At 33.6% G+C, this 25,461-nt stretch overlaps 1 protein-coding gene across 3 annotated transcripts; it reads left to right on the top strand.

Moving 5' to 3' along the window:
- The first annotated feature begins 2,032 nt into the window (after positions 1 to 2,032).
- On the top strand, positions 2,033 to 25,172 carry LOC110111678 (ERAD-associated E3 ubiquitin-protein ligase HRD1). Of its 3 annotated transcripts, XM_020843657.2 has the most exons (9): positions 2,142 to 2,173; positions 2,479 to 2,579; positions 7,705 to 8,248; positions 10,142 to 10,318; positions 11,276 to 11,425; positions 11,513 to 11,718; positions 15,131 to 15,269; positions 23,316 to 23,526; positions 24,725 to 25,172. In XM_020843657.2, exons 3-9 carry the CDS (start codon positions 7,719 to 7,721, stop codon positions 24,869 to 24,871), a joined length of 1,560 nt encoding a protein of 519 aa, XP_020699316.1. In that variant the 5' UTR covers positions 2,142 to 2,173; positions 2,479 to 2,579; positions 7,705 to 7,718; the 3' UTR covers positions 24,872 to 25,172. The 3 variants fall into 3 exon arrangements, with proteins under 3 accessions (XP_020699317.1, XP_020699316.1, XP_020699318.1); XM_020843658.2 differs by lacking the exon at positions 2,479 to 2,579 and having other exon boundaries at positions 2,033 to 2,173; XM_020843659.2 differs by lacking the exon at positions 10,142 to 10,318.
- Positions 25,173 to 25,461: the final 289 nt, after the last annotated feature.

Here is a 25,461-nt window from a genome sequence, read left to right as displayed (position 1 = left end):
TCGGGTCAGGGTCGTGACAACTCGGAACTGACCCGGCACTGTTCGGGTCAACCCGACCCGACCATTTTAAAATGGGTCAGGTTTTGGACCCGAACCACGACCCGATTCAGGTTCCGGGTAAACCCGACCGACAAGAATGACTCGAAATTTGACCTAAAATTGCTAAATTTTGAGTAAAAAATTGGGTCAATATTCAATTTTTTGGGTCAAAATCCGGTCAACCTCGGGGTTTCGTGTCAAATATGAGTTTTGTGTCACTTTAGGGTCAATTTCGGGTTGTTGGGTCAACTCGAACCCGACCACGATTTTTAAAAGGGTTGATTTGTTCAACCCGAACCCGACCGGTTTTGGGTTCGGATTAACTCGAACCCGAATTTTTTTTGGACAGGTTTGGGTCGTGTTTCGGGTCGTGTGCTGGCAAATTTTTGGGTCAGGTGACCGAACACATCTCTGCGTTCGTCGATTAGAAATGCACATCTGTTAGACGTTTTTTTAATTTAATATATTTGTTTTATGTCTTGTCAGAGTGAGCGACCCGACCCGATAACTCAGTTCATTTGAACTTTTAGGCAATTTGCCGCCCTTTTTTTTCAATTTGATACCCGTGAAGAAAGACGTAAATATCTACTACTGTAGAAGAAAAAATGAACAAAAAATTGCACATAAGAATGGACTGCTCAGAGCGAAGAGGGAGGTGGAAGAGGGCATGGAAGAGGGATTGCTGAATCGGAAAAGGATCAATGATCGAAGGGTTGGTGCATGATCGAATCGGAACCTAACTTAGCAGGAATTCCATGTGGTTTAACATATCGGTAAGTTTTTGGAAAAACGAGTTTAGAAAGTGTAAACAGAGTTTGAATCTCATCGTCGCAGAAAAAAGGCGTAGGTTTCAGCTCATTAGAGTCTTAGGATCATAGATTTTGTGATTTCTGGCAGAATAATTTTTTTTTGTCGGAAAAGTAAAAAAAATTCTAATATCAGAAGTGAATTTCAGTAAATGACCAAGGACGATGAAGCCTTCATCAGCAGGACTCCAAAATTTGAGAACCTCAAAAAGAAGTGGTATACACTGCTGGAATGCGGGGAACTTCAAAAATTGATGAATGTTCAGATTCTTTAATGTTTGCTCTACTTCATCATCAATAATCTCGACAAAAGCATCACAATGTTTCCGAAAAGAAGTAACATAACATCTAGATGTTACTGGCCTTTGATACGACATCCTCATCTATAAAAATAAAAAAAATCAGATAAAAACGCAACAAAAGCGCAATTAAAGCGCAACTATACATTTCGTAATTATTTAGCTTTAAAGAATGTTGAAATTCAGAAAAAAAAATATTTGAACATCACATTGAACATATATGCTAGTTATACAATTATTAATAAACCCTAAAATTTAGCATAAAGCGTAAACCTTTCGTATCATTTGTTTCATCCATTTACGAAGAGAAGAAGCTTGAAAAATCAGAAAATAAACATTTGAACATTACATTACATTAAACAAACAATGGTAAAATTATAACTAAACCAAACCCTAAAATTTAACATATAACTTAAACGCAACAAAAGCGTAAGTTAGGCGCAACCATACCTCTTCCTGATTGATGATCTTCTACAATCTCGTCGTCTACCTCCGGCGGGAAGAAGCTATTGCAGAACCGAAGGTATTGGAGGAATCCAAGAGCGCTTACCAGAGCTGAAGTAGCAGTGAAAATGTCGCTTGAAAATAAAATACGCGGTGTTTCCATTCTTTATTTTCCGGAATTCAAATGAACTGAGTTATCGGGTCGGGTCGCTCACTCTGACAAGATATAAAACAAATATATTAAATTAAAAAAACGTCTAACAGATGTTGCATTTCTATTGGCGACCGAACGCAGAGATGAGTTCGGTCACTTGACCCAATAATTTGCCCAAAAATTGACACCCCTAATTAATTAATTATTTACTTATTACTTATTCTACCAATTATTTTCTTAAATGTTATTTTCCTCTTCTCGACTTCTTCGCCTGCTTCGTTACTTCGCCTGCTTCCTTCCTTCGACATAGAAGACGACGGGAGTTCGTTTTTCATTCGTTCGATTTAGCCCGCTTCCTTCGTTGCGATTCCTTCCCGCCCTTCGACGAATTTCTTCGCCTTCGAAGAGGACGGGAGCTCGGTCGCTGTTTGGTAACAATGTTCCTCCCTTTCTCGTACTTCTTTGGTCAAATCCCGTAAATTCGCCGAACCCAAGGATTTAGTAAATCCGGGATTTACGCCAAAAATCGGGTAACGGAAGCTGTGAAATTTAGGGGATTCTCAAATCCCATTTGGCAAGATTTATGCTAAATCCCACTCAAACCCTGCATAAATCCCTTTTCCAAACAGCCCCTTATCCAAACCCTAGTGCTTTTCCTTTGCTGCAGTCGTATTCGCAGTCGCTGACGCAGACGTGGGACAGTCTGACCTTACTTATCCTGATCTTGTTAATCCAGGTTCTGGTGCTCCTGGAACTCTCTCGCTTGGCAGCTCGGGCAAAAGCGGCATTGAATCCATTGATCTTCTTCGATTTCTCAAACTCGTCCTTCTTTTGGCGGTTGGTGAACTCTCTAATTATCATCTTCTCTCAGGGACTGTTTGGCAACAAGTGGGATTTAATTTTAGTGGGATTTAGTAAATCCTGTAAATCCGGATTTAATAAATTCGAAATGTGTTAAATCCTGTAAATCCGACTTTCCCTTGCTGTCGGATCGGATGTTACGACATTTTGATTGGAAGCAAGAACGGGAGCTCGCTGGCTGTGAAGGCGCGCTTCTTCGGCTAAATCCACCGAACCGAGGGATTCAGTAAATCCGGGATTTAAGCCGTAAATCCCTAAATTCGGGATTTAACGCCCGCACAAAAACCGTTTGGCTGGATTTAGCGTAAATCCGACTTAGATCCCACGATAAATCCCATACCAAACAGCCCCTCATTTTTCGTGTAGCTTTAATTGGTTTTTCTCCTTACTCTGTTCTACATGAGCCTTTGGGTGATTAATTTAATGTCATATTCCATGATTTCGTGCATTGTTGATTTATTCATCCCTTGCAAACTCATCATTTGCTGTGTTATTGGCAATTTTCTATGCCCTGATTTTTCTTTGGACTGTGATATTCTATTTAATGTTATTATGAAGACTAAAAAGATGCAAGATGAGTGAAGGAATGTGTTGGTTCATATTTTTAAGAATAAAGGTGATGCACAATAATGTGCGAGTTATAAAGAAATTAAGTTACTCTGTCATACATTAAAACTATGAGAGAGAGTACTTTAGCATAGGTTGTGAAGTGATATTAATGTTTCTAAAAATCAGTTTGGATTCATACTGGGTAAGTCTACTTTGTTGAGAGGTTTGATGAAGAAACATAGAGAGAGTAATAAAGATCTACATATGATATTTATTGATTTAGAGAAAACATTTGATAAAGTTTCAAGAAAAGTGTTTTGGAGAGTTTTAGAAAAGAAAGGAGTTAATAATGCTTATATTCAAGTCATTCAGGATATATATACGTGAGCTGTTACTTGTGTTCAAACACAAGGTGGTTTGACTAAGTATTTCCCTATTTCAATTGGATTATATCAAAAATCAGTTTTATGCCCATATCTTTTTGCTTTAGTCATGGTTGTTCTTACTAGACATTTGCAAGAGGATGTACCTTGATTTATGCTTTTTGTTGATGATATTTTTTCATGTTGATAAGACTAGAGAGGGAGTTGAAGAAAAACTTGAATTATGGAGGTCAACATTAGAGCCTGAGGTTGTCGTTTGAGTACATTTAAAATTGAATGCATGGATTATAATTTTAGTGGTAATAGATCTAGGGGGGATTGCGACTTTGGATGGTCAAGTCATTAAAAAGAGTACACATTTTAAAGATCTCGAGTTTATTGTTCAAAGCGATGATGAAATAGATGAGATATTATAAGTAGAATTCAAGTTGGATGGTTGAAGTGGTGCTTCGGGCCTATTGTGATAGAAAAGTATCCCTCAAATTTAAGGAAAAATTCTATAAGATGGTGATGTTACTTGCAATGCTTTATGACACATAATGTTGGCCATTAAAAGAGAAGCAAAAAATTAAGTTAAGTGTTGTAGAGATGAGGATGCTCAGGTGGATGAGTGACTTTACACTTAGAGATAGAATGTGAAACAACTGTGTACGTGAAAATGTTGGAGTAACTCCATTGGTAGATAAAATTAGAGAGAGTCTCCTTAGATGGTTTGGTCATATAGACCGTCGGTCTTCCAATGGCCTGGTTAGGAAATTAGATGTATTAGATTTAACATATGTTAAGAATGATAGAGGTGGAATTGAGAAGATTGGTTGAGAAGACTTGGTTAGAAAATATTCGAAATAACATTTTTTTACTAGATTTAAATGAAAATTTGACTCTTACTAGGACAAAATAGAGAAATATTTAGGTAGCTGACCCCACGTAGTGGGATAAAGATTTGATGATGTTGTTGTTGTTGATATTCAATTTGGCTACTAGTAGGATTTAATTCAAGTAGGTGTTGATGAAAACTTGAATTATGGTGGTTTTTTTTTTTTTTTGAGTAGATCTAAAATCGAATACATGGAGTATAATTTAGTTATTAATAGATATAATGGTGGCATTGTGACATTGGTTGATCAAGTCATTTAAAAGAGCGCACCTTTTAAACATTTGATTATTGTCTAAAGCGATGTTGAAATAGATGGGGATATTATTAGTTGAATTCAAGTTGGATGGTTGAAGTGAATGAATGCATAGGCCTATTGTGTGATAGAAAAGTACCCATCAATGGAAAAATTCTATAAGATGGTTTAGGGAACTGCAATATTTGGTTGATAGTTGTTTTAAATGGAATTTTGAAAGCTAAGCTGATGTCAAATGATTATGGAAGAACCATTCTTGTATAGATATTCAAGAATAAAGGAATTATTCAAGATTATGTTAGATAGAGTGGAATCAAACAAATGGGCCATGCAATGAAGCTATGACAGAGAGTTATAGAGCATAAACTTAAAAATGGCATCTGTTTTGTAGGATCAATTTGGTTTATACTAGTATAAGCTACTATGGAAGTGAGTTTTGTGCGAAGGAAATTAATAAAAAAATATAAAGATTTGATAGAATGCTTTTTTATGATTTTTATTAATCTTGAAAAGATATATGATTGAACACCACGAGAATGGATTTGGTGTGCATTAAGGGGTTGTTTGGTTGCAAGTATTTAGAATTTAGTTGTATTTAAAATGCAGTGTAAAGTAAATATAATATATTTAGAATACTTATCATTTGATTGATTGTCAAATAAATTCACAATTTTTTTATGCTTGTTTGAAAGTATAATGAATCTAATTTTGTTTATATTTTCTCTTAAATTCTTTTAATATAGTGTTAAAAGATTTAGGCCACTAACTTATGGTGTCGGAGGTGATGACGACAATGCAGGTAATATTAGAGAGGCAAAGGGAGAGGGAGATTTGGAGGTTACATCATTTGGGCAATTGTGTCGTGAGGCGAAACAAGGTCGTGGAAGCTCAAGCGAGATCTCAAGGCAAGGTTGTTGAATATCTTGAGATGAGGCATTTGGATGTTATGAGTAGGGTTTGCCAATTTTTGACCCGACTCGGAAAAATCCGAGTTCAGGTCGACCCGTTTGTGAAACGTGTCGTGTTCAACAAATTGATCCATTTTAAAAAATGGGTTGGGTTCGGGTTGACCCGACAACCCGAAAATGACCCGAAAACCCACTGTCCGAGTTTGCTGCCCACCTCGCTCGAAGCGTCGAGTGCTCTCCTTCCTGCCAGCCCTGCTTTGCGACGTTCGCGTGCTGCTGTTGCCGCCCAAAGTGTCGAGTCAAATCCCAAAGTGTCGAGTCGCGTCGCTGGCTCGCTGCGTCGCGTGCAGTCGCTGCCACCTGTCGCAGCAGCAGCCCGCTACTGCTGTCGTTGCCGCTGCGTCACCGGGAGTAGCGACCGGAACCTGCACGTTTGAGATTTATTTCAAAAATCCAGGCCAGGTCGTGTCAACTCGGCAATCCGCGCGGGTCGGGTCCGGGTTGAAAAAGCCTACCCGTTTAAAAAAACGGGTGGTTTGGGTGACCGTTTAGAGCGGGTCAACTCGGGTTCGACCCGAACCCGACCGCTGACCGAATTGACACCCCTAGTTATGAGGTGAGACGAGGTGCACGACAGTTACTAGGTGTGATGAATTTAGGCTTCACTCGTATTTGGTGATTCTAAAATCATTAAAAATGAACTATTTGGATATTCAGAACCCTCATAAAACATTTGAATTCGTCTTACTCTCAGCCAAATTTTAAATATGTGTGTTTGAATATAGTATACTTGAAATGCTTGCTTCAAATAGCCCGAAAGAAAAGAAAAAAAGAGATGCTAAATGTACGTTGAAATTACTTGCGCTCTCTCTCCCTCTCTCTCTCTCTATCTCTCTCTTCTCTCTATATATATATATATATATTTATTATATATATTATTATATATATATAATATATTATTAATAATATATTATATATATAATATATTATATATTATTATTTATTATATATATATATATTATATATATATATATGGGGTAGTGGCTTGTATTAGATGTAGTTGATAAGCGATGAAAGAGTTTTAAATATAATAAGATTTCATCGTGCATCAACATTAAGGTCATAATTTTTTTTAGTTACAGAGAATGCTTATGTATGTATTTAGAATATGGTTTTTTTGTGTATTCTTTTTGCAAATGATATTATTCTATTTGGTTGTTACATTTGTTGAAATAAAACATTGTAATACTTGAAAAATTTTTAGAATATGAAAAACTTAGAATTAGTAAAACAAATATTGAGTATATGATATGCACTTTTAATTGATGTGGTATTTTAAATATTATATGTATGAAAATGAATATATAATATATATATATATATATATATTATATTATATAATACATATATACATATATATATGTATATATATATATATACATACATACATATATGAGATCATGTAAACTTAATGTTTTATTTAATATAATTATAATTTGGTTGATTATGTTGTATCGACCCCACGTAGTGGGACAAAGGCCTGATGATGTTGTTGTTGTTTGTTGTATGGACCAGTGGTAGGTTGTTAATACTCACTTGTCGCTAAGTTGAGTATGATTAAAATGAAAATGTTAAGATGAATGTGTTGTAAATTTATGAAGGATAAGTTAATGAATTATTATATTAGAAAGAATTTTCGAGTGACATCTATTAAAGATAAGATAGTTGAAAGTAGACTTACGTGATTAGGACATGTACAACAACGGTTAAGAAAATGCTCCCTTTAGATGGGTGGATAAAATTAGTATTGGAGGATTAAAAATGAAAAATGGGTAGTCCTATGGTAACATTGGTTGAAATTTTTTTAAATGATTTGTGAAGAATAGGTTTAACCCCTCGGGCAATGCTCAACAACCGCATCTGAAAAATGAGGATTTATAAAGCCAATCACCAATAGATTGGATAAGGTAATGATGATGTTATTTTGTGCTTATTGAATTTTCTTAATTTCTTTCTTAAGAGAAGCATCATAATGGTTTTGTATGATTTTTTTATACGTTTATTCTATCTTTAGCTTTTTATGATGCAATTCAGTTTTTTTTTCATCTGATGTGAACTTTTGTTGTGCCAGTTTGTGTGGAACTGATGAAGCTCCAAACTTATGCTGCATTTAGCTTCTTGGCAACAACAGCTGCAGTTTACCATGCATTCAGCAGTAGAGGGCAGTTTTATCCTGCGATGGTTTACTTATCTACATCCAAGATATGTTTTGTACTTCTTTTGAACATGGGTTTAGTCATGATGTGCATTACATGGCAGTTAGTCAAGCGCTTTTTTCTTGGTTCTCTTAGAGAGGCAGAAGTTGAAAGATTGAATGAGCAATCTTGGAGGGAGGTCATGGAAATTCTTTTTGCTATCACGATATTCAGACAAGATTTTTCAGTCATGTTTCTTGCTATGGTTACCGCTCTTCTGTTGATCAAAGCATTGCATTGGTTGGCTCAAAAGAGGGTTGAGTACATTGAGACAACTCCAGCCGTACCTAAATTATCTCACATTCGGATTGTTTCTTTCATGGGATTTCTTCTTCTTGTTGATTGTCTCTTCTTGTTTATTTCTTTAAAGTCATTGATACAGACCTGGGAAGCATCAGTTTTCCTCTTCTTTGCTTTTGAGTAAGTTAATGATATACATCTTAGTTAGCAATAGAAGGGAATAAATATTCTTGTAATTAATTTTCATTTTTCTAAAAGTTAGAGCGGTATCACACTTCTTTATATAAGAAACTATCAAGGGCTCAAACAAATCCTAAAGCCAATTAGTGTATGGTTGTTGGTCTACTAGTTGCTTATCACTATTAAGAGCCATCGCACTAGCTTTTTGGAAGGGTTATTACATACCTCTAATTTTTAGATAAGTACACTCTAGCATACGCAGCTTTATTCCTAATTAGGGGTAAAAAAATTGAATGTGAACTACTATAATTATTATCTGAAGTTCTGCTTTCTGGAAAAAGTTCAACGGAGTTCAATAACCTGATGTGTAGTTATATTTATGTACAGTGTTTTGGTATTTAACAAAGTTATTTATCTTATACTGTAATGTCACATAGTTGGAGTTATTTAGGCAGTTCCATGAAATGTAGCACACGTTAAGTGGAAATATTGTGCAATTTACTCCGGCTTAGTAATGTTTCTTATTTAAAATGGTTACCTAAAGATAAATAAAGTTGTTATCTTGATTATTGTCAGAAAATAAAAGTAGTTTGAAGGACAAAATGTGGCTAAAATAGCATGGCTAGATGTTGTACAAACAAAATAGAATTAACATCTCACGGAGCACTTATGCAGGAATTAAAGAGAAGGATGATTTTTAAAGCCAGTTTTGAATTGTAGAGATAAGGCTAGAGATGGTGATGGTGATGATGATGATGATGGTGATCAGTAGTATTAGAAAATATTGGGAAAGTATATATGGGAATGACGTGCAGTTTTAGATGGTGTTTTATAGATGTTGAAATTTTCTAGCTTGACTTTTATGATTGGTAGCATCTACAACAACAACAACAACAACATCAAGCCTTTGTCCCACTACTTGGCGTCGGTTACATGAATCCTTTTTCGCCATTTTGTCCTGTCAAAATCTCATTTAAATCTAATAAAGAAAGATATGATTGGTAGCATCTGATCAATGAAAAATATCAATGTTTGTGCTTTTCTGCATTATTATACTGTTTAGAGATCAATGGTAGGAAACCTTGGTAATAACTTTTTATGAAAAATAAATTATTTGCATGCTTCTAGGGATTGTGATTTATTTAAATGGTATTATGTTTTTCAGTAAAATTCAAGCTTGTGTGAGGTTTGGGTTCTATAAGAAGGAAATTCTTGAGATCCACATGATAACTACATGATTTTACTGCTTTTGAAGGCCTTCTGAACTTAGCATTGCCACATAACAGCGGTGCGCTGCATATAGAGGCATGCATAACAAAGGCAGGTGATCTTAGTTGGCCTAGTTCATAATATCTTGATCTTCCTACAGCTTAATCTGTGTCATTCATTAACTTTCTTTTTGCTTTTTGGGTGGTGGTGTGATGGAGTGTTGGCTTAAGTTGAGAATATGTTAGAAGATTAGGAAGGGACACGCTTATATATGAGAGCTAAGTCCTGGAATTCTTAACATCTATTCTATTGTTTCCAATCTTTTGCCTTGCAAAAGTGTAACCTAGCTGGTTCACTGGTTTTGTTTTGCATTAAAGTTAATTGTTTCTGACGTCCTTGACTGCAGGATCCTTGCTCGTAATCCCATACCTATGCTTGAAACATGCTTCACCCATGTTCTTGTATATTTTTTAACCAAATTCAAATTACGTAGATGTTCATTGGACAATTTGCTTCAGTTTTTCTTGTTATGAAAACATTCTTCAACGATGGTATATACTGTGATGAGCATGAATTACATGTCTCATTTCGTCAGTTGTTTAGCTCCATTAGTTACTGTTGATGCTTTTGCCATTACTAGGGCCTCCTACCTTAGTCTGATTTGTGTTTTCTTTTGTTTTCTAGATACACTATACTGGCTACAACAACAATTTCGACTTTTGTAAAGTATGTTTTCTATGTTAGCGACATGCTTATGGAAGGGCAGTGGGAAAATAAGGCAGTCTATACATTTTACTTGGAGCTTGTTCGTGATCTTCTTCACTTGTCGATCTATATAGTATTCTTTCTTGTGATCTTTGCGTAAGTACTCGATAACATAATGTTATGATGAATAAACAAAATTTAAACTTAAATTAACATTTTTGATAGTTGTTGGTGCTGTGTAGTATGATGCTTTTTCCCTAAAAAATAGCGGCGTTGAATCTTAAACATTATGTGCATAATACCTTTTAAAGTTTTTATTTTCGAAATTTTGTTGTAGGTTACTTATATTTGGTTTCAGTGGTCAAGCTGAAAATGCTGTCTTTCACTTGGTCATAGGTTTTTTATTTTAATCTCTTCAATATATGAAATTTTGTCCCATTTGATTTATACGTTCATATTAACTTCATTTTTCTTTAGCTGTTTCCATATATTCTTTTTAAATTTTTCTCTTGATGGAGAACAGGAAGATAGATTGATATATTTTTTATAAATTTTAATATTTGTTTTGAAGTTAGAGGTGCTAGTATGGTGCAGGGTGGTATGCGGTAGACTGGTAATTAGATTTATTCGAGTTTCAACGTTTGAGTGTCATTATATTGTCTTTTATTTGCGTTAGAAGGTCATCAGTTTAGTACGTTGACATTCCTATAGTTTTAGAGAAAAAAAATTGGACTTAAGTAAATATTTTGATTGATTTCTATATGAGTTAGATTGGAATTTATGGAAAATGAATGGGACAATAAATGAGAAGGCCAGAGTTGCAGCCTCTTTGAAATTCTAGGAAGCTGGAGTCTAAGTCTTCCCTTGGAACAATTCTATGAACCCTATTAATGCGAGGCTAATAGACATCCTTCCTCTTAGTACTGATTCAACTCTAGTTATGTATTGAATTTATACCATATGACGCCAGTTTCTCTAGCATTCTAGTTTTTGAAATATGTTGCATGTTTTATTTTTGTTGCCATGTCAAGTTTCATTTGGGAGTTCAGCATTTGTAATGTTCTGTTAAATGAAGTTTAACTATTGGCTTTGGCATATATTTTCCTAAATCAGGAGCTATGGTGTGCCTCTGCACTTGATCCGTGAGCTTTACGAAACATTCCGCAGCTTTAGAATGCGTGTTGCGGATTATATTCGTTATCGCAAAATCACTTCGAATATGAATGAAAGGTTTCCTGATGCAACAGCTGAGGAACTTAATGCGTAAGCTTATTATCAATTTGATTGCTTCCAGTCTTATGTTTTCTTTTAATTGAATTGATAATTTGTTCCACTGTACTGCAAATATAGAAGTGATGCAACATGTATCATATGCCGCGAAGAGATGGTTACAGCAAAGAAGTTGCGCTGTGGTCATCTTTTTCACGTGCATTGTCTTAGATCATGGTTGGAAAGACAGCATACTTGCCCCACCTGTAGAGCCTTAGTTGCTCCTCCTGAAAATGGTTCAGCAGCTGTTGTGAATCAACAAGCAGTTCCTTCTGATCTTCAGCCTGGTAAGTTTTCTGTAATCTTCCCTGTCATCATACAAATACCATTTTCAAATGACTTTTCAGTGCCTTTGTGTTAATTTTCTATCCTGATCTGTAAGGATCAGGAATTTCAAACCGCAGCTACTGTTGTTTTCTAATATGATAATACGAGAGAAAGGACTGAATATGTCCTCTTAACTTTTTTTGAAGGACTAAAAGTCTCTGATTATATAAAAATGTGAATTTTGTCTGTTGACTCTTTAAATAAGCCAATAAGGACAAAATTAGTTCTGTGAAATCATTTTAATCCCTATTTAAAATGTCGAGGTACTAAATGGGATTTTTCAATAGTCGGTGACTATTTTGATCATTCGTATAGAATGAGGGGATCATTTTGGTCCTTATCTCACGATAATATTATTGCCTGAAATTTTTCTTTTGTTCTTTCACTATGGAAATTGTTTCATTGAAGTTCTTTTGTCCCTATGAAACGCGGATGGATGATGGCATTGCTTCAATTGTGTTGTCATGTTATCATGATAGTTGTCATATATTATTTTTGTTAATTAATTGATTTGTTTAATTAATATTTAATTTCTTAAGCAGTACATGGCTTTTAGTTGTCTTTTGAAAAGGATAAATGTTTTCATAAGTTGAATGAAGAAAGGGACGTGCTGGTGTTATGAATATTACTATAAAAATAAGTAAGAGATGCTATTGGCGTGTATTGGGGAACTTTAGGATTTCATTGTGGTGAGGGGGTAGTTGATTGATGCAGTTGGATATGTTAGATTTTTTGTTCGGAATTCGGTACTTGTAGAGCTCAAACTGATCTACATATCAAAGGCGACTTCATTTGAAAGCAGAACTATCATTTATCTCTAATATACAAACAGAGATAGCTGCTTAGTCCCATATGATGATAAAATGATTTGATATTTGGACTATTCTTTATTGATAGAAACCAAGGCTTCATTTGGTAGGTTTAGCTTAAAATCTCTTAGATCTCGTTAATACAGATATCTCTGAACTATGAATGTGCTGTATCATGAATGTGAAAAATCTTTATGTGACCATTTTTCCATTGATTTAATTGATTAGTGATGCTATGAAGTTTTTATTTGTTTTCTCACGGGCATGAATTACTTCAAGCACTTTCTAAATTGAAGCAGAGAATCAAGCCAGTTTAACATATGTCTAATCACTGTGTTAATGAGTTACTGTTGATCAGTTTAGGCAATTGCATGAAGAAAATTGGATAAACCAATAGTTGGCGAGTTTTTATGCTTCACGACAAAATAGTATGACAGATTGAAGAAACTGAACTCTGTATGGTAGGTTTATATGGCTGATGCATCTTGAAGTAAAAAACACCAAGTAGGCAATAAGAAAAAAGTAGGAATGCAAAGAGTAGGGCTGAAATATGATTATTTCTTCAACAAGATAGAAAGATACAATTGATCTACCATTCGAGAGGTAGATCAGCTCTCCCACGAACTCTAGATGCCGCTAGGAAGCTCTTCAAAATAAAACAACAACAAACACAAATTATCTCATGCCCTAACTGATGTGAAACATATATGGAAACAGGAATTGCTTAGGAATTAATAACAACTTGTTAAGTTTAGCTAATTTTAAACTAAATGTTTCACCAAGATAGGATTCTAGGAGTTCTTAGTTGCATTAGGCTTTGGTAGTTAGTTACACAAAAGATTAGTAGAACAATTTAAAATAAGAACAAAAATTCGTAATAGATCTAGATGCAGAATAACAAAATTTACCGTTTAACAAATAGAAAATTCACCTTCGAGTTTTCCTCTCTTTTGCTCTTGATAGTGGGGTTAGCAGGAGAACAACTTCAACAATCCTAGAGATGCCACCGAAAGAAAGAGAACGCCGACAATCTTGATTCACGGAAAGTTAGCCGGAGGGGAAGACGCGGGTAGATGTCCGATGATTCACCAATGTCCGGAGGGTTGGTGTTCTTCAATAGAAGATGTCAGGGTGAAGAAGATGCGGTCATCAATGTTAAAATCTTATTTTTTAAGTTTTATCCACTTATTTTATTGGTGCATCTTTAGTTGTCAATGTTAAATTCAAAAACTATCCCAAATTATCTTCGTTATCTCACCTTCAATAGATACTACTCTCGTTATCTCTTTAATATAAAATTGATTTCATTTTATCCTCTCATTTTACCGCACTTCCATATTTTTGGTACATTTAGTCTTTATTATTATTATTTTTCCATAACACGTGGATTCATATACCATTGTTGGTAAACTAGTAGTTTCATAAAATTTCCTTTCAAGTTCACATAATGTCCATCTTATTATATGGCGAGGCATTATTCTTTTTAACATGCCAAATTTAACTATTGAATTTATGTCCTTTCCCAGCTTTAAATATGCAAAAAGTTCTATATAGTAGAAAATAAATTGCAATTGTATTATTAGATGTACAAGTTGAAAGCATACCAGATATCGTTTGAATAAATTTGAAACATATTCCTAGTTTTTTTTTTTTTTTTGAAAATTTTTAGTAGTATATGAACCATTTGGTGTATTCAGCTGATCTTTTTGAAAATTTTTAAATTAGAAATGCAACTTGGCATATCCAACGTGGTTTCTTTTCCATAGACAATCCAAGTTTTTTGGTCTCCCAAAAATGTTAGATTGGCCATTCAACCACTTGGAATTATTTTTTCTACTAGGGGTGTGATATTGATTGTTTATTGTGATTGGAAGCAAAGTATTACAGATGCAAACAGGATACAGAACCTTCTAGATAAATTGTTTTTTGGAAGTAGAGCTAATCTACTTGGTTATTTCTGTATGACGTTCACTTGAATGACTTCACCTCTAATGAAAAAACTTCCTTGATATTCAACTTCCATCACTCGGATCATGCATATAGTCTACTGACGGATGTCTCTTCCGCATTTTGACTGCTTTCATTTCCTTTGAAGTTTGAATATGCCAATTATGGTTATTTAGGGTGTTACACCCCAAGTTAGCGATGATGAACAACTCATGGTTTTTGTTTTTGTTCCAGAAATTTCTAGGCATATTTATAATGTACAGCTTTTTAAGTATAATAGAAAAATGTTGTCGATGCTCCGTTTTTGTACTTCTTGCATGATTTCATTTCTGGTATTGTTGTGCTTTAATTTGTTTGATCAAGTATGCTCGATGTTATTGTTGATCAAGTATGCCCGATGTGGCCTTAGTGCTTCTTAACTTTGGTCGTAAGTTTATGCTCTACATATCATGTGTTTGAAATTTATAGATATTTATAGACCTGTTATTTTTTACATGAACTAAGAATAGAAATTACTTTGCTCATATAGATTAATGCCTGCCTTATTTATATCTCGCTGCTTCCTGGTTGAACGGAAGTTGCACTGAAAATCAGATTTGACTTTTTATGTTAACAGGACCAGCAGTGGCTGGGACTACACAGGCTTCCGAAGCTGGTGCAGCAAACCAAAATCAGTCTCTACTTCAAGCTGCAGCCATGGCTGCTAAAGTGTATGAAAAATCTTTTGTCCATCTTCCAACAAACCAGTACATTTGGTTAGTTAAATTTCATCTCAGTCTATTCTATCTTTACTTGAGTTTTTTTTTAATAGTTTTTGAAAGATCTCTATTAGTTTCTCCTTGTTATTAGACTAGCATTAAACATTTAATCTGATGTATTTGATGCCGTAATTTTTTGTACTTTATGCGCATATTTGTTTACAGTTTTTTAAAAAGTCAAATCATGTGTACTTCGTATGAATGTCTTATTTGCAAAAAACTATCCTCGGTTATTTGGTATTGCTTTTGTAGTGTTCATAGAACTTTTGACTTATGTATTTGCGATTTGATTTCTGGTTATTCCTGGGCATGGTGGGCTTGGTTTGGTATTGCTTTTCAAGTGCTTTTGCTTTCAAAAACTGACATCGAAGTTTTTTATTTTTATTTTATTTTATTTTATTTTTGGTTTTGGAAACGTGCTTAAAAAAAAAAACACTATTCTACACATCATCCTCCATGGCTTCAAAAACATAGGCAACACACTAATGCAGCGAGACACCCTAAATTTGAATTTATTACATGTTTAGTTACGTTGTTTTTCATTTTTCATGTCATTTTCCTTTATTTCTCAGTCAATTATTAGTAGATAGTGTCATTATCTATTAGACTAGTCTGATATTTCCTTATTTGTTGAAGGGTAACGTATTATCATTTTGAACGAGCCCTATTAAGTAGTGCTTAGGTTCATGTAATTTAGATTGGTGATTAGGGAAGTATCTTGATTCCGTCTGCATGGAATTTGGTATCTTTTGATGAATTTTTCATGGTTCCCTTTTATTTTTGTGCATTGTACTTTTATGGATTCTGTGTCCTTGCCAAAAGGAATCGGCAACTAAATGCTTGAGGATTCAACATCAAATAGCTTGAGGACTCAATGGTACCTGCTTCCTTGTCACTCTTCTCCTTTTCTCCTGGTTATCAATAAGTTCTCCATTACAAAGCATGTTCTCCGTCTATTTGCAACCTAGCTTCGTCCAGGGAAATCTTAATCCACATCAATGCATAAGAAGTGTGCGATTAATTTTCAATGGTGTGTTCAAAGACTTTTTTATTCAAAGATCCCCATCACAACTCCATCATGTTCTTCCCCTAAATCCATTACTATTGAGCTCTTCTTCCCTTTTAACCTCTTTGATCACTGTTCACGTCCCTCATTATCTCTTTAATAAATAGTAAAATTGGCGCACACATTCCAATACACGTCAATCTTCCTCACCTATCCCTACCAACTAATACTCTCTGTCTCTACTCAATTCAAATTTTATTTCAAATTCAAAACCATAACCTTTCCAAATCATTTTCTACAGTCCACCTTTCAAAATTTTAAATCTAAATTTCCTCCTAATTTTCTCCTCCAAAAAATCATCCTTCTCCTTTGAAATTGATTACTTTACAAAACAAAAATAAAACTCTAGCCGACTTTCAACAGCCCAACCCAATTTAATTTTGTACTCCATAACAACTTTTGGCACGTCGTCATAACTTACCAACATGATATTTTTTGTCAAATTGTTACTCATTACGTTAACAGTAATATTTTTTCCCCTAAACTCTTCCTTGTATTACAACCAAGCTCTTTATGAATAAATTAATTTAATTATCCATTTGACATCATTTATAAAGCCAACATTATCCACTCATTTTTCTCATCTTAACTTACAAAAATATACCGAGTTCAACCCTAATTGATGTAACTCACCCTATTGTCAACGGTCCCAACCTAGTTAGAAAAATCTAATTGAGAATACATAACTAGACCAACCTAGGTAACCAAATTTAATTAACCTAACCCGAGCCAACTGCGAGGCTAAAGAAAAAGGAAAAAAAAAAAAACAGTTTTTGTTAGTCACTTCAATTGATTCTACTACTATTCATCAAGACACTAAAGGTCTTAGAAAAATTCTTATATAGATGATTGATATTTTGTTTCATGAGGATCTATGTTGAGAATCTTATATTGATATTTTGGCAGGTTAAGTGGCCCTCCTTTGTCTCTCATCTTGGGATGGAATTCCCATTGGTCATTCATGCTTTAGAATAGATTTTCTAGTGTCTCTTCTTTTTGTGGGATGGATTCTTTGCTTATTTAACAACCCAATAGAGGATTTTTACTTGCTCCTTTATCTGTAGTTAATTCTTCATTATAGTTCTTGCAACCTTGAGGAGTTGATTGTGGCCAAACAAGCGATATATTACTATAGTTGTTTTTATGCATGCTCTTATTATTCATCATGCCATTTGTTCATATTTATTTTTATAGTAATTGTTGGGTGTTGCTGTATTATTTATTCATTAGGATTAGTGCATAATTTTTTATTTAGGTTTATCATTTTAAGCAAGTGTGTCTAGTGTCATATAATGCTAAAGTTGATTTTCTATGAAGCACAGACACTATGACAGACACGGCACAATCATGGCGACACAGCATAATTGTAAAAAGGGCACGACACCATCACCAACATTTTATATTGTTTAAATTATTAATAGAAAATGTGTAATTTATAGTATTTTCTTTTAAAGGTATCATCCATTAAAATATGATATCATATGCATACACTTCACAGAAGAAGTTACTAATACTAAAAGAGAATTAAATAATATTGATAATAAAGAAATGTTTTATGACATGTGACAATTATCATTTGCTAGCAATACTCCACTATTAGCATTTATTAATCTTTGTTAGTCCTCACATATTTTGTGTGTGTATTGATATCTTACGCATGGGGCTGCCCTTGACAAATGTTTTTGTGGCTTGTTGAGCCATGCCCAAATCATGTTGGGTCTTGTATGACTGATGTTAAAATCTAATCTTATCTTGAAACACTTTTGACCTAATTTTGAGTGTGTTAGACACTTGACAGGGCTTGTCACGTGTCATGCTCGATGTGGGCACGATATATTTATGAGTGTCTATACTTCCTAGGTGATTATAGGAGTATCTTGATTCCTGACTGTATGCGATTTACCACAACTTGAAGGGTTATTAAAGATTCATACATCCATCTCTATGATTTGAAGATTCAACACCTAGCCTCGAAGTTCTAACAACACATTGCTTTGAGGATTTGTTGTGTGTATTCAAAATCAAACATCTAGAGGATTTGTTATGTATCTTCTTTCTTATCGCTCTTCTTCCTTTTCTCATTTGATTGTTCAAGAAAAGTAGAAATATGAAAAACAACTTCGAATTTTTTTGCTCTCTTTTCTTACACATATTAGAGATATTTATAAGCGCCTCCAAACATATTATATATGAGAAAAGGTAAATGATATTTACATAAAATAATTAAAAAAATCCAAAAAAGAGGGCTAATGGCTAACAGAATTGAGAGGAGTACATGAATTGCAATCTGAGGGTTAAGAGGGAGAAATTTCAATTACAAAGCTCCTCAATTTGCATGCATGATAGATCATATTATGATTGTTTGCATAGTGGGGCGGTGGGGCCTATGGCTTCTATGCCTAGGACAAAAGTTTGGATTGGGCTGATGTAAGGAGGAGGTGGAGGATTGGGCCCCGCAATTTTCAATACTCCCCCTCAAATTGAATGTGTAAATCTATAATTTAAAATTCGCTTACAATATTCTAGAATATGGGTTTGTAAAATTCTTTGATGAATATATCGGCAAGATGATTTTCTGTTGGTACACATAATAAAAATTAACCCACTCTCTAGTTTCTTTTTTACAAGCTTGGTATGATCATGTTATGCTGGGTTATGAGCATTATCACTGTATATTTTTATTCGCTCTTCCGGTCTTCCCATTTGATTTTTAAATCTTAAAAATGGTTTTGAGCTGTAAGAGTTTGCAGATTTATTGGGCAATTACTTTTACTTCAGATTTAGCATTAGATATTGAAATATATTCATATAAGAAGATTTCTTTGCATCTTAATATTGCATAGTAGCCTATGGAGAAATCAATATTTGAACAATATTAATTTTACAACAGGTGCAAATGTTCCTTGATAGTCAATTCTATGGAATTGACTATATACTTTGGGTACTAATATCTCCTTGTTCTGTTCTAGACTCCTATTTGCCTTATAGTTTATAAGAAAAATTCACTTGCATCTTATCATTTTTTTTCCTTACAGTAGTTCAACAACTGCCCAAATATGAATTTTTTTGGGAGGGCATTCATCTCATCTACCATGACTTCCTTTCAATTTATGTTTTCATTTGCCTAAAATAGGTTTTGTGGTATAGAAATGAAACTGGAGTTGATATTTGTCAGGAAGGTCTTATATGAAGGAGAAATTATAGAATGATGAGTATTAGGAGACGGGCCACCAAGAATTAATGATGGGTTGATTGTTATTACTTGATAAAGATTTTGAGATTGAGCTTCACTGGAGAGTCTAGTTGTGCTTATTTCTTCTTATGTAATTTGAAGAGGTGCAATGCTTGGATTTGTTAGGATTTGTGTCGTAGAGATGTCAAGATGAAAGTTAGAGATTTCATTAAACTTATCCTATAATTGAAAAGTTCTCCCATTGAGGATGAGTTTTGATAAAAAAAAAATTTCTTTTTCATCAAAAGTGGGATAAATGCTTGATATTGATGTCGATCAAAAGTGGCGTCCATTAATGTAAGGAATTTTTTATGGTAGGATAATAACACTTATGCCCTTTTTAGTGCTAGAATGCCCAATAAAAACACATTTGAGGGCTTTAAGATTTGGTTTACCCCTATGTTGTTTGTGGATATGGATAGAGGCAATGCACCCAAATATTTTTGGAGGAATTTTTGAGAGGAAGTTGTTTTGAGGGAAAAATTTTGTTCAATGTTTTAATTAATTTTGAAGTCAATAACTTTTGAGGGTATTTTATTGATCAGGTAAGTGGTAGGTAGGATAGCTTCTTCCCAATATATTTTTGGTATTTGGTTCTTTGGTGACTTTAGAATGTGGTGATTTTTTTTGTAATCTCATTTTGTTGTGGAGTTTTAGAGCATGAGGATTTGTGAATGATAATTTTTTTATGAAAGAAAAAAAAGATAATTTGTGATTGAAGTAATTACAACAATTATTTATCCAAAATATTTTGATGTTGTATTTACTTGATTTTTTATCATGATTGTGATTGGGGAGAATAATGTTGACTTTAGATTTTTATTTTATGAGATATATCTGTGTCATTCTAGTGCAATCATCAATACAATGATAAATCCAATAGTTTAAAAAATGTTGAGGATTTTGGAGGGTCCCCAAATTTCAGAATAAACTAACATAAAAGAAGTGGAGAATCTTGAATCATATTCAGAAAAATAAAATGATGATATTTTACAATTCGCAAGGCTCATAATGAAACTTTTTAATGTTTGTTTTTAGAAAAAAGGAATGATAAATTGTAGAGTTTTGAAAGAGTGATGCCCTATCCTATAATGATGCTCCTTGATGTTTTCATTATTGTGGGTGGAAATGTCAAGCGGTTTCTATCTTCAAGAAGATATAGCTCTTCATTCTCTCTAGCTTGCTCAATCGCCTTCCCAATAGTAAGATCCTAAAATATAGAATGATTAAAAAAAAGTTACCTTGTAGTTAGGGTCTTTGGTAATTTTTTGGATCAATAAAAGATTTGCTACAAGATAAAGAATATATAATACATTACTAAGGGTAAATACGAGGGAAATTAAAATATTGTTTTGACTTCCAACAGTTATTAAGAAATTATTTCCCACTTTTTTTTTGTAGTACTAGGATAATGTTTGTAGTTTTGAAAGATGTTGGCAAGGTTTTCATGTGATAAATGACTCTTGAACCTAAGATCTAGTTTTTTTTTTGGTTTGGGGGTTGAAGAGCATAATTCATATGGTTTTTCTAGGGACTCAAGTTTCTTAGATTGTCAATTTTTTAGAGTTGAAACTTTTTGATTTAACAATACAGGCTTGTTCTTTTTGATATCCTTAGTTCCATCATAGCTTTGGAGCTTTTTTGTGGATTTCCCAACACTTATTTTAATGTTTCCATTTTTTTTGGTAGTAGTTATACCATATATTGCCTTTGAAAGAAGGCTTTAAACATTTGTGGAAGAATCTATGGCAGCAAATCTCATATCTTGGGATTCGATGGGTGGTCATAGTAGATTTTTTGAAGAGTGGAGCGTCAAGCTTTGTCGTTTTTCTTCCTTTTATGACTTGTGTAAAACAAAAAATCTCATTTAGGGATGATAGATTTTCTCTTAAAATTTGGATACAAACATTGTTGAAGCTATATTATTGAGTCATGAAGGAACTCAAACACTATTTCTTTTTTTGTAAATTGTTTGAAAATTAACGTATCATCGCGGCACGTCATATTTAGATTTTGACAGTAATCTAGTTCAAGCTAATAAACTTTAATGCCTTAAAATATTCAATAACATGAATGTTATCCTGCTTGGTTGTTAAGATCTTAATTTTGATCTCATAGATGAGCCATTGTTCATCACTTTTGAGTATGTTTTACGACGTCTCAAACTTCTTTTGCATTAGACGTGAATATTTACGCCCCACTGATTTTAGGCATTATAGCATATACAATCATGTCATTATCATGGAATCAATTTCATCCCAAAATACAAAATTCATGTCCTTCGGCTCCGGAGGATCCATAATTGATCTTTTTCTTTTCTTTTTGAAAAATATTCACAATTTGATACCACATAAGATAATTTCATTCATCAAACAATATGGGCTTGTAGTCTCTTGAGTTCTCTCTTTGTTTGATAAGTAAGAAGTAATAACAAATTTTAGATAGAACTCAAGAGAGAACTCAAAGAAACGTAGCCTCTTGAGTTCTTGAATTCTTGAGTAAGCAATATGGGCTTGTAGCCAAAGTAATTTATCATATTTTTACGTTTCTTTCTTATCGGAATATGGACTTGTAGCCAAAGTAATTTATCATATTTCTACGTTTCTTTCTTATCGGAAACGATGTTAATCAATGAGTGCATGTATTTCTGTGTATTTTAACAGCACTAGCCAAAGGCAGAACGATATATTCTTCACTTTGTATTGTAAAGACGGACCTTCATCTGAATTCACTACCTCTTTGTATATTGAATGGCGTCTATGAAATCGTTATGTTATCCTTTGCTTCCTTTTTTATTAGCTACCTTGTTATATACTATCATAATTACTGAATAATTTAATACGTATTTGCTTTTTGGTATCTGAAAGTTTGATTTATATGGATTGTGAGCTTGTAATAATTTTTAATTTAACATTTCAACCTAGTCTTTAAACGAAGTATATACTCGACACCTTATTTGATGTTCTAGATTTACTTGCAACCCCTAAATAGATATATTTTAGTTGAGGTTAATTAAATTATTTTGTACCCAAAGGAATGTAATTCTTTGTTTTTAAATGTATTCCAATTCTATTATTTGTATTCCAAGCCTTATTATATGTATTGAAGGTTGTTGTAAGTTGTGTTTTATTCTTTTTGGGCTTTGCGTATCAAGCTTCAAAATATCCTTTGTGCTTTGGAAACACTGATAAGTAACATCATCAAGTCGCAATCTTAATCATCCATATTTGAGAATTGAGATCAATAAATGTGGCTTATGTCAAACATGAAGAAAGAATGCATAAATACTGTTGACTATAACCGTAGCATACGACCGACTCCACGTCAGTGCATGACTCAACCGACCAAAATCACCGACTCATGCTACTTGTAGCAAGATCCTCTCCCGTTTAAAATTAATTGCCTTGGGACACATTAGGCACTCTGTGGAGTATTACCTAAGGCGCTCAGGTTCTAGCTCCTCAAATCTGGGCACCAATTTTTTTTGTGTTTATCAAGTATCCAATGCACTAAGACTTGGCGAATGAAAAGACCAGATTTGCCCTATTTAGATTAATGAACCGAGCAAAGTTTATAATATTGCTTTGAGTCAGGAGGAAAGTGACTTAAAACAATTAATTTGTATGGATTTATGTAATTTTTTTCAGAACATCTTGACTACTTGTTTCAACTGTATTAGTGTCACCTATCTAGATTATTAGCGTTGAATGCTTCCGTCTCATATTATTATATGTTCCCTTTATAGCCCGCCAGGTTATACCGTACTTCCCCAGATTCCCAAAGCAGAGGCTTCAAATGGGCAATTGCTGAAGAATCAACCTATTTCCAATCAACACAATGCTGCGCTTTTTCAAGTTCCAGGATCCAGCATTGGCTTCAGGGAGACAACCCTTGGCAATTCAAATCTACAGGGTTCTCCTCTAAAAATTGAGAAACTGATTCAGAGTCAAATTGAGGTAAAATACCTGACACAGTGGCTTAATTTTATATCTGTTTTGTGTCCTGTTACTCCATGGGATACTATTGGAAAACATCATATAATACCAGTAAGTTCAATCACATACTGATATGAGTGGAGTCATCGTACTATAGAATTTCCATCAAGCCTTTGAATTTCAATCAAACTAAACAACGAAGACTGGTGCATACTCCGTTACACGTCTATATATACAGGTCATGATAATGCCTTAGGTTTCGTTTGGGACGGCTTTCTTATTTCTTTCAAAAACAACTTTTTTTACAAAAAAAATTTGAAACTAAAAAAATTTGTACTAAAAAGCTGCTTCATAAAGCAGTAACAAAGCCGTCCCAAACGAAACCTTAGTTTGACATATGCTATTCAATGGCCGACTCATATTATCTGAAGGATACAATAAATAAACCTGTAATCCCTATAGAAAATTTCAAGAGTCAAAAAAAAAAAAAAAATCGTCATATTTTATGTGCAGAATGTTTCATATATAAATCTTGCTGAAAGTTTATTTATAAATTTTTTTAGGTATGATTACATTTCTTCTTTTATGGATTTTAAACTGTTTAATTGGCCATTGGGTTGGTTTCATTTTGGTCCATTATAATCCCAATTCGCAAAAATGGACAAATTTATAGAAAAAATATTACAATATTACCACATAAATTATTATATCTGATTGCTTATAGTTGAAGCAAAATTATATTTGCAGTCTTGTCTGTCATTGTGCCATGATGGTACTTTTTGCAACTTAAATTCCTCAGTTTGGTGCACAAAGTCGATTTGATATCGTTTTTTATTATGTTAGCAACTAGAAGTTCTTAATCCTTTTAATCTTAGCTAGCTACAAGCCTTATCTTTCTTAAAGTCTATATTTATTTGTTGGGAAATTTACATGCATACTACTTTATAACATCCTATTACATATCTAATGCCCAAAACTTTAATATTACATACATACCACCTTATATTATTTTAATATCAAATATGCCACTCATTTTCACATATTTCATTTTTACCACTCATATTTGATATAAAAATAAATTATGGGTGGTATGTATGTAATATTAAAGTTTTAAGTATTAAATATATAAATAGAATAGTATAGAATGTTATGCATGTAAATCTTCATCACCGATCTTCGCTTCCAGCTAATAATATTAATATTGCACTTGGCATAACAGCTTCTTCAAGCCCAGCTACAAGCTCTTGAACAACTGATGGCCGAGCAGTCAAAAGCGAAGAGCGCTGCTGCATCAAGCAGTAGTAGTGTGCCTGCATCATCTGACTGTGGTTGTCATGGGGAGGCTGAAGATGCTGACACAGATTAAGCCTTAATATCCGAAAGATCGATAGAAAAATAAACATTAGTAAGTAATATGCAAACATGGTAAGTTAAAAAGAGCTGTTTTAGATCAGTCATGCAGATGTGAAATAAGTTGGAATTGTAGATATTGGAACCTCTTTCTTTGGGTTTCTATGGATTTTTATGTTTGATTAAGGATATTTTCACAGATTATAATTTCTACTGATTGCTTATTTGTGTTTGAGAGAAGTGTGAGAGGACTGGAGACTGATCATAATCTTTTCAATGTTTATATTTGACAGAATAATTTTGAACTTTTGCAAGAATGGATTCAATCTGATGCAGCTTTTCTCTTTGATCCATACATTTGTTGTGCTATTTGATTTCTTTCCTTTGCGAAAATAGATGAAGTAGGAGATTCATTATTACTACATTTTAAATAGGACCCATTAGCATTAGTTTATTCATTATCACTACATTTTTAATATGCAAATTTTTAAAATAAATTATTGCTAATATAAAATATATTTCAAACCCTCTTTAAGGGGCAATATTCTTGAAATCAAGAATATAGTGGTTGCAGCTACTTCCCAATTCAGATCATTTTAATATGAA

The sequence above is a fragment of the Dendrobium catenatum genome, unplaced genomic scaffold, assembly GCF_001605985.2.
Source record: "Dendrobium catenatum unplaced genomic scaffold, ASM160598v2 fragScaff_scaffold_1446, whole genome shotgun sequence".
Lineage (NCBI taxonomy): Eukaryota > Viridiplantae > Streptophyta > Magnoliopsida > Asparagales > Orchidaceae > Dendrobium > Dendrobium catenatum.
The sequence above is the reverse complement of the archived record's forward strand: the minus strand, read 5'-3'. Positions and strand labels throughout refer to the sequence as shown.

What these genes read in the sequence shown, in the direction of transcription:
- LOC110111678 (XM_020843658.2), top strand. Translation starts at nt 7,719, where the DNA reads ATGAAGCTCCAAACTTATGCTGCATTTAGCTTCTTGGCAACAACAGCT. An exon ending in TTCCTCTTCTTTGCTTTTGA is followed by an intron (nt 8,249 to 10,141) that starts GTAAGTTAATGA and finishes TTTGTTTTCTAG; the next exon opens with ATACACTATACTGGCTACAA. An exon ending in TTCTTTCTTGTGATCTTTGC is followed by an intron (nt 10,319 to 11,275) that starts GTAAGTACTCGA and finishes TTCCTAAATCAG; the next exon opens with GAGCTATGGTGTGCCTCTGC.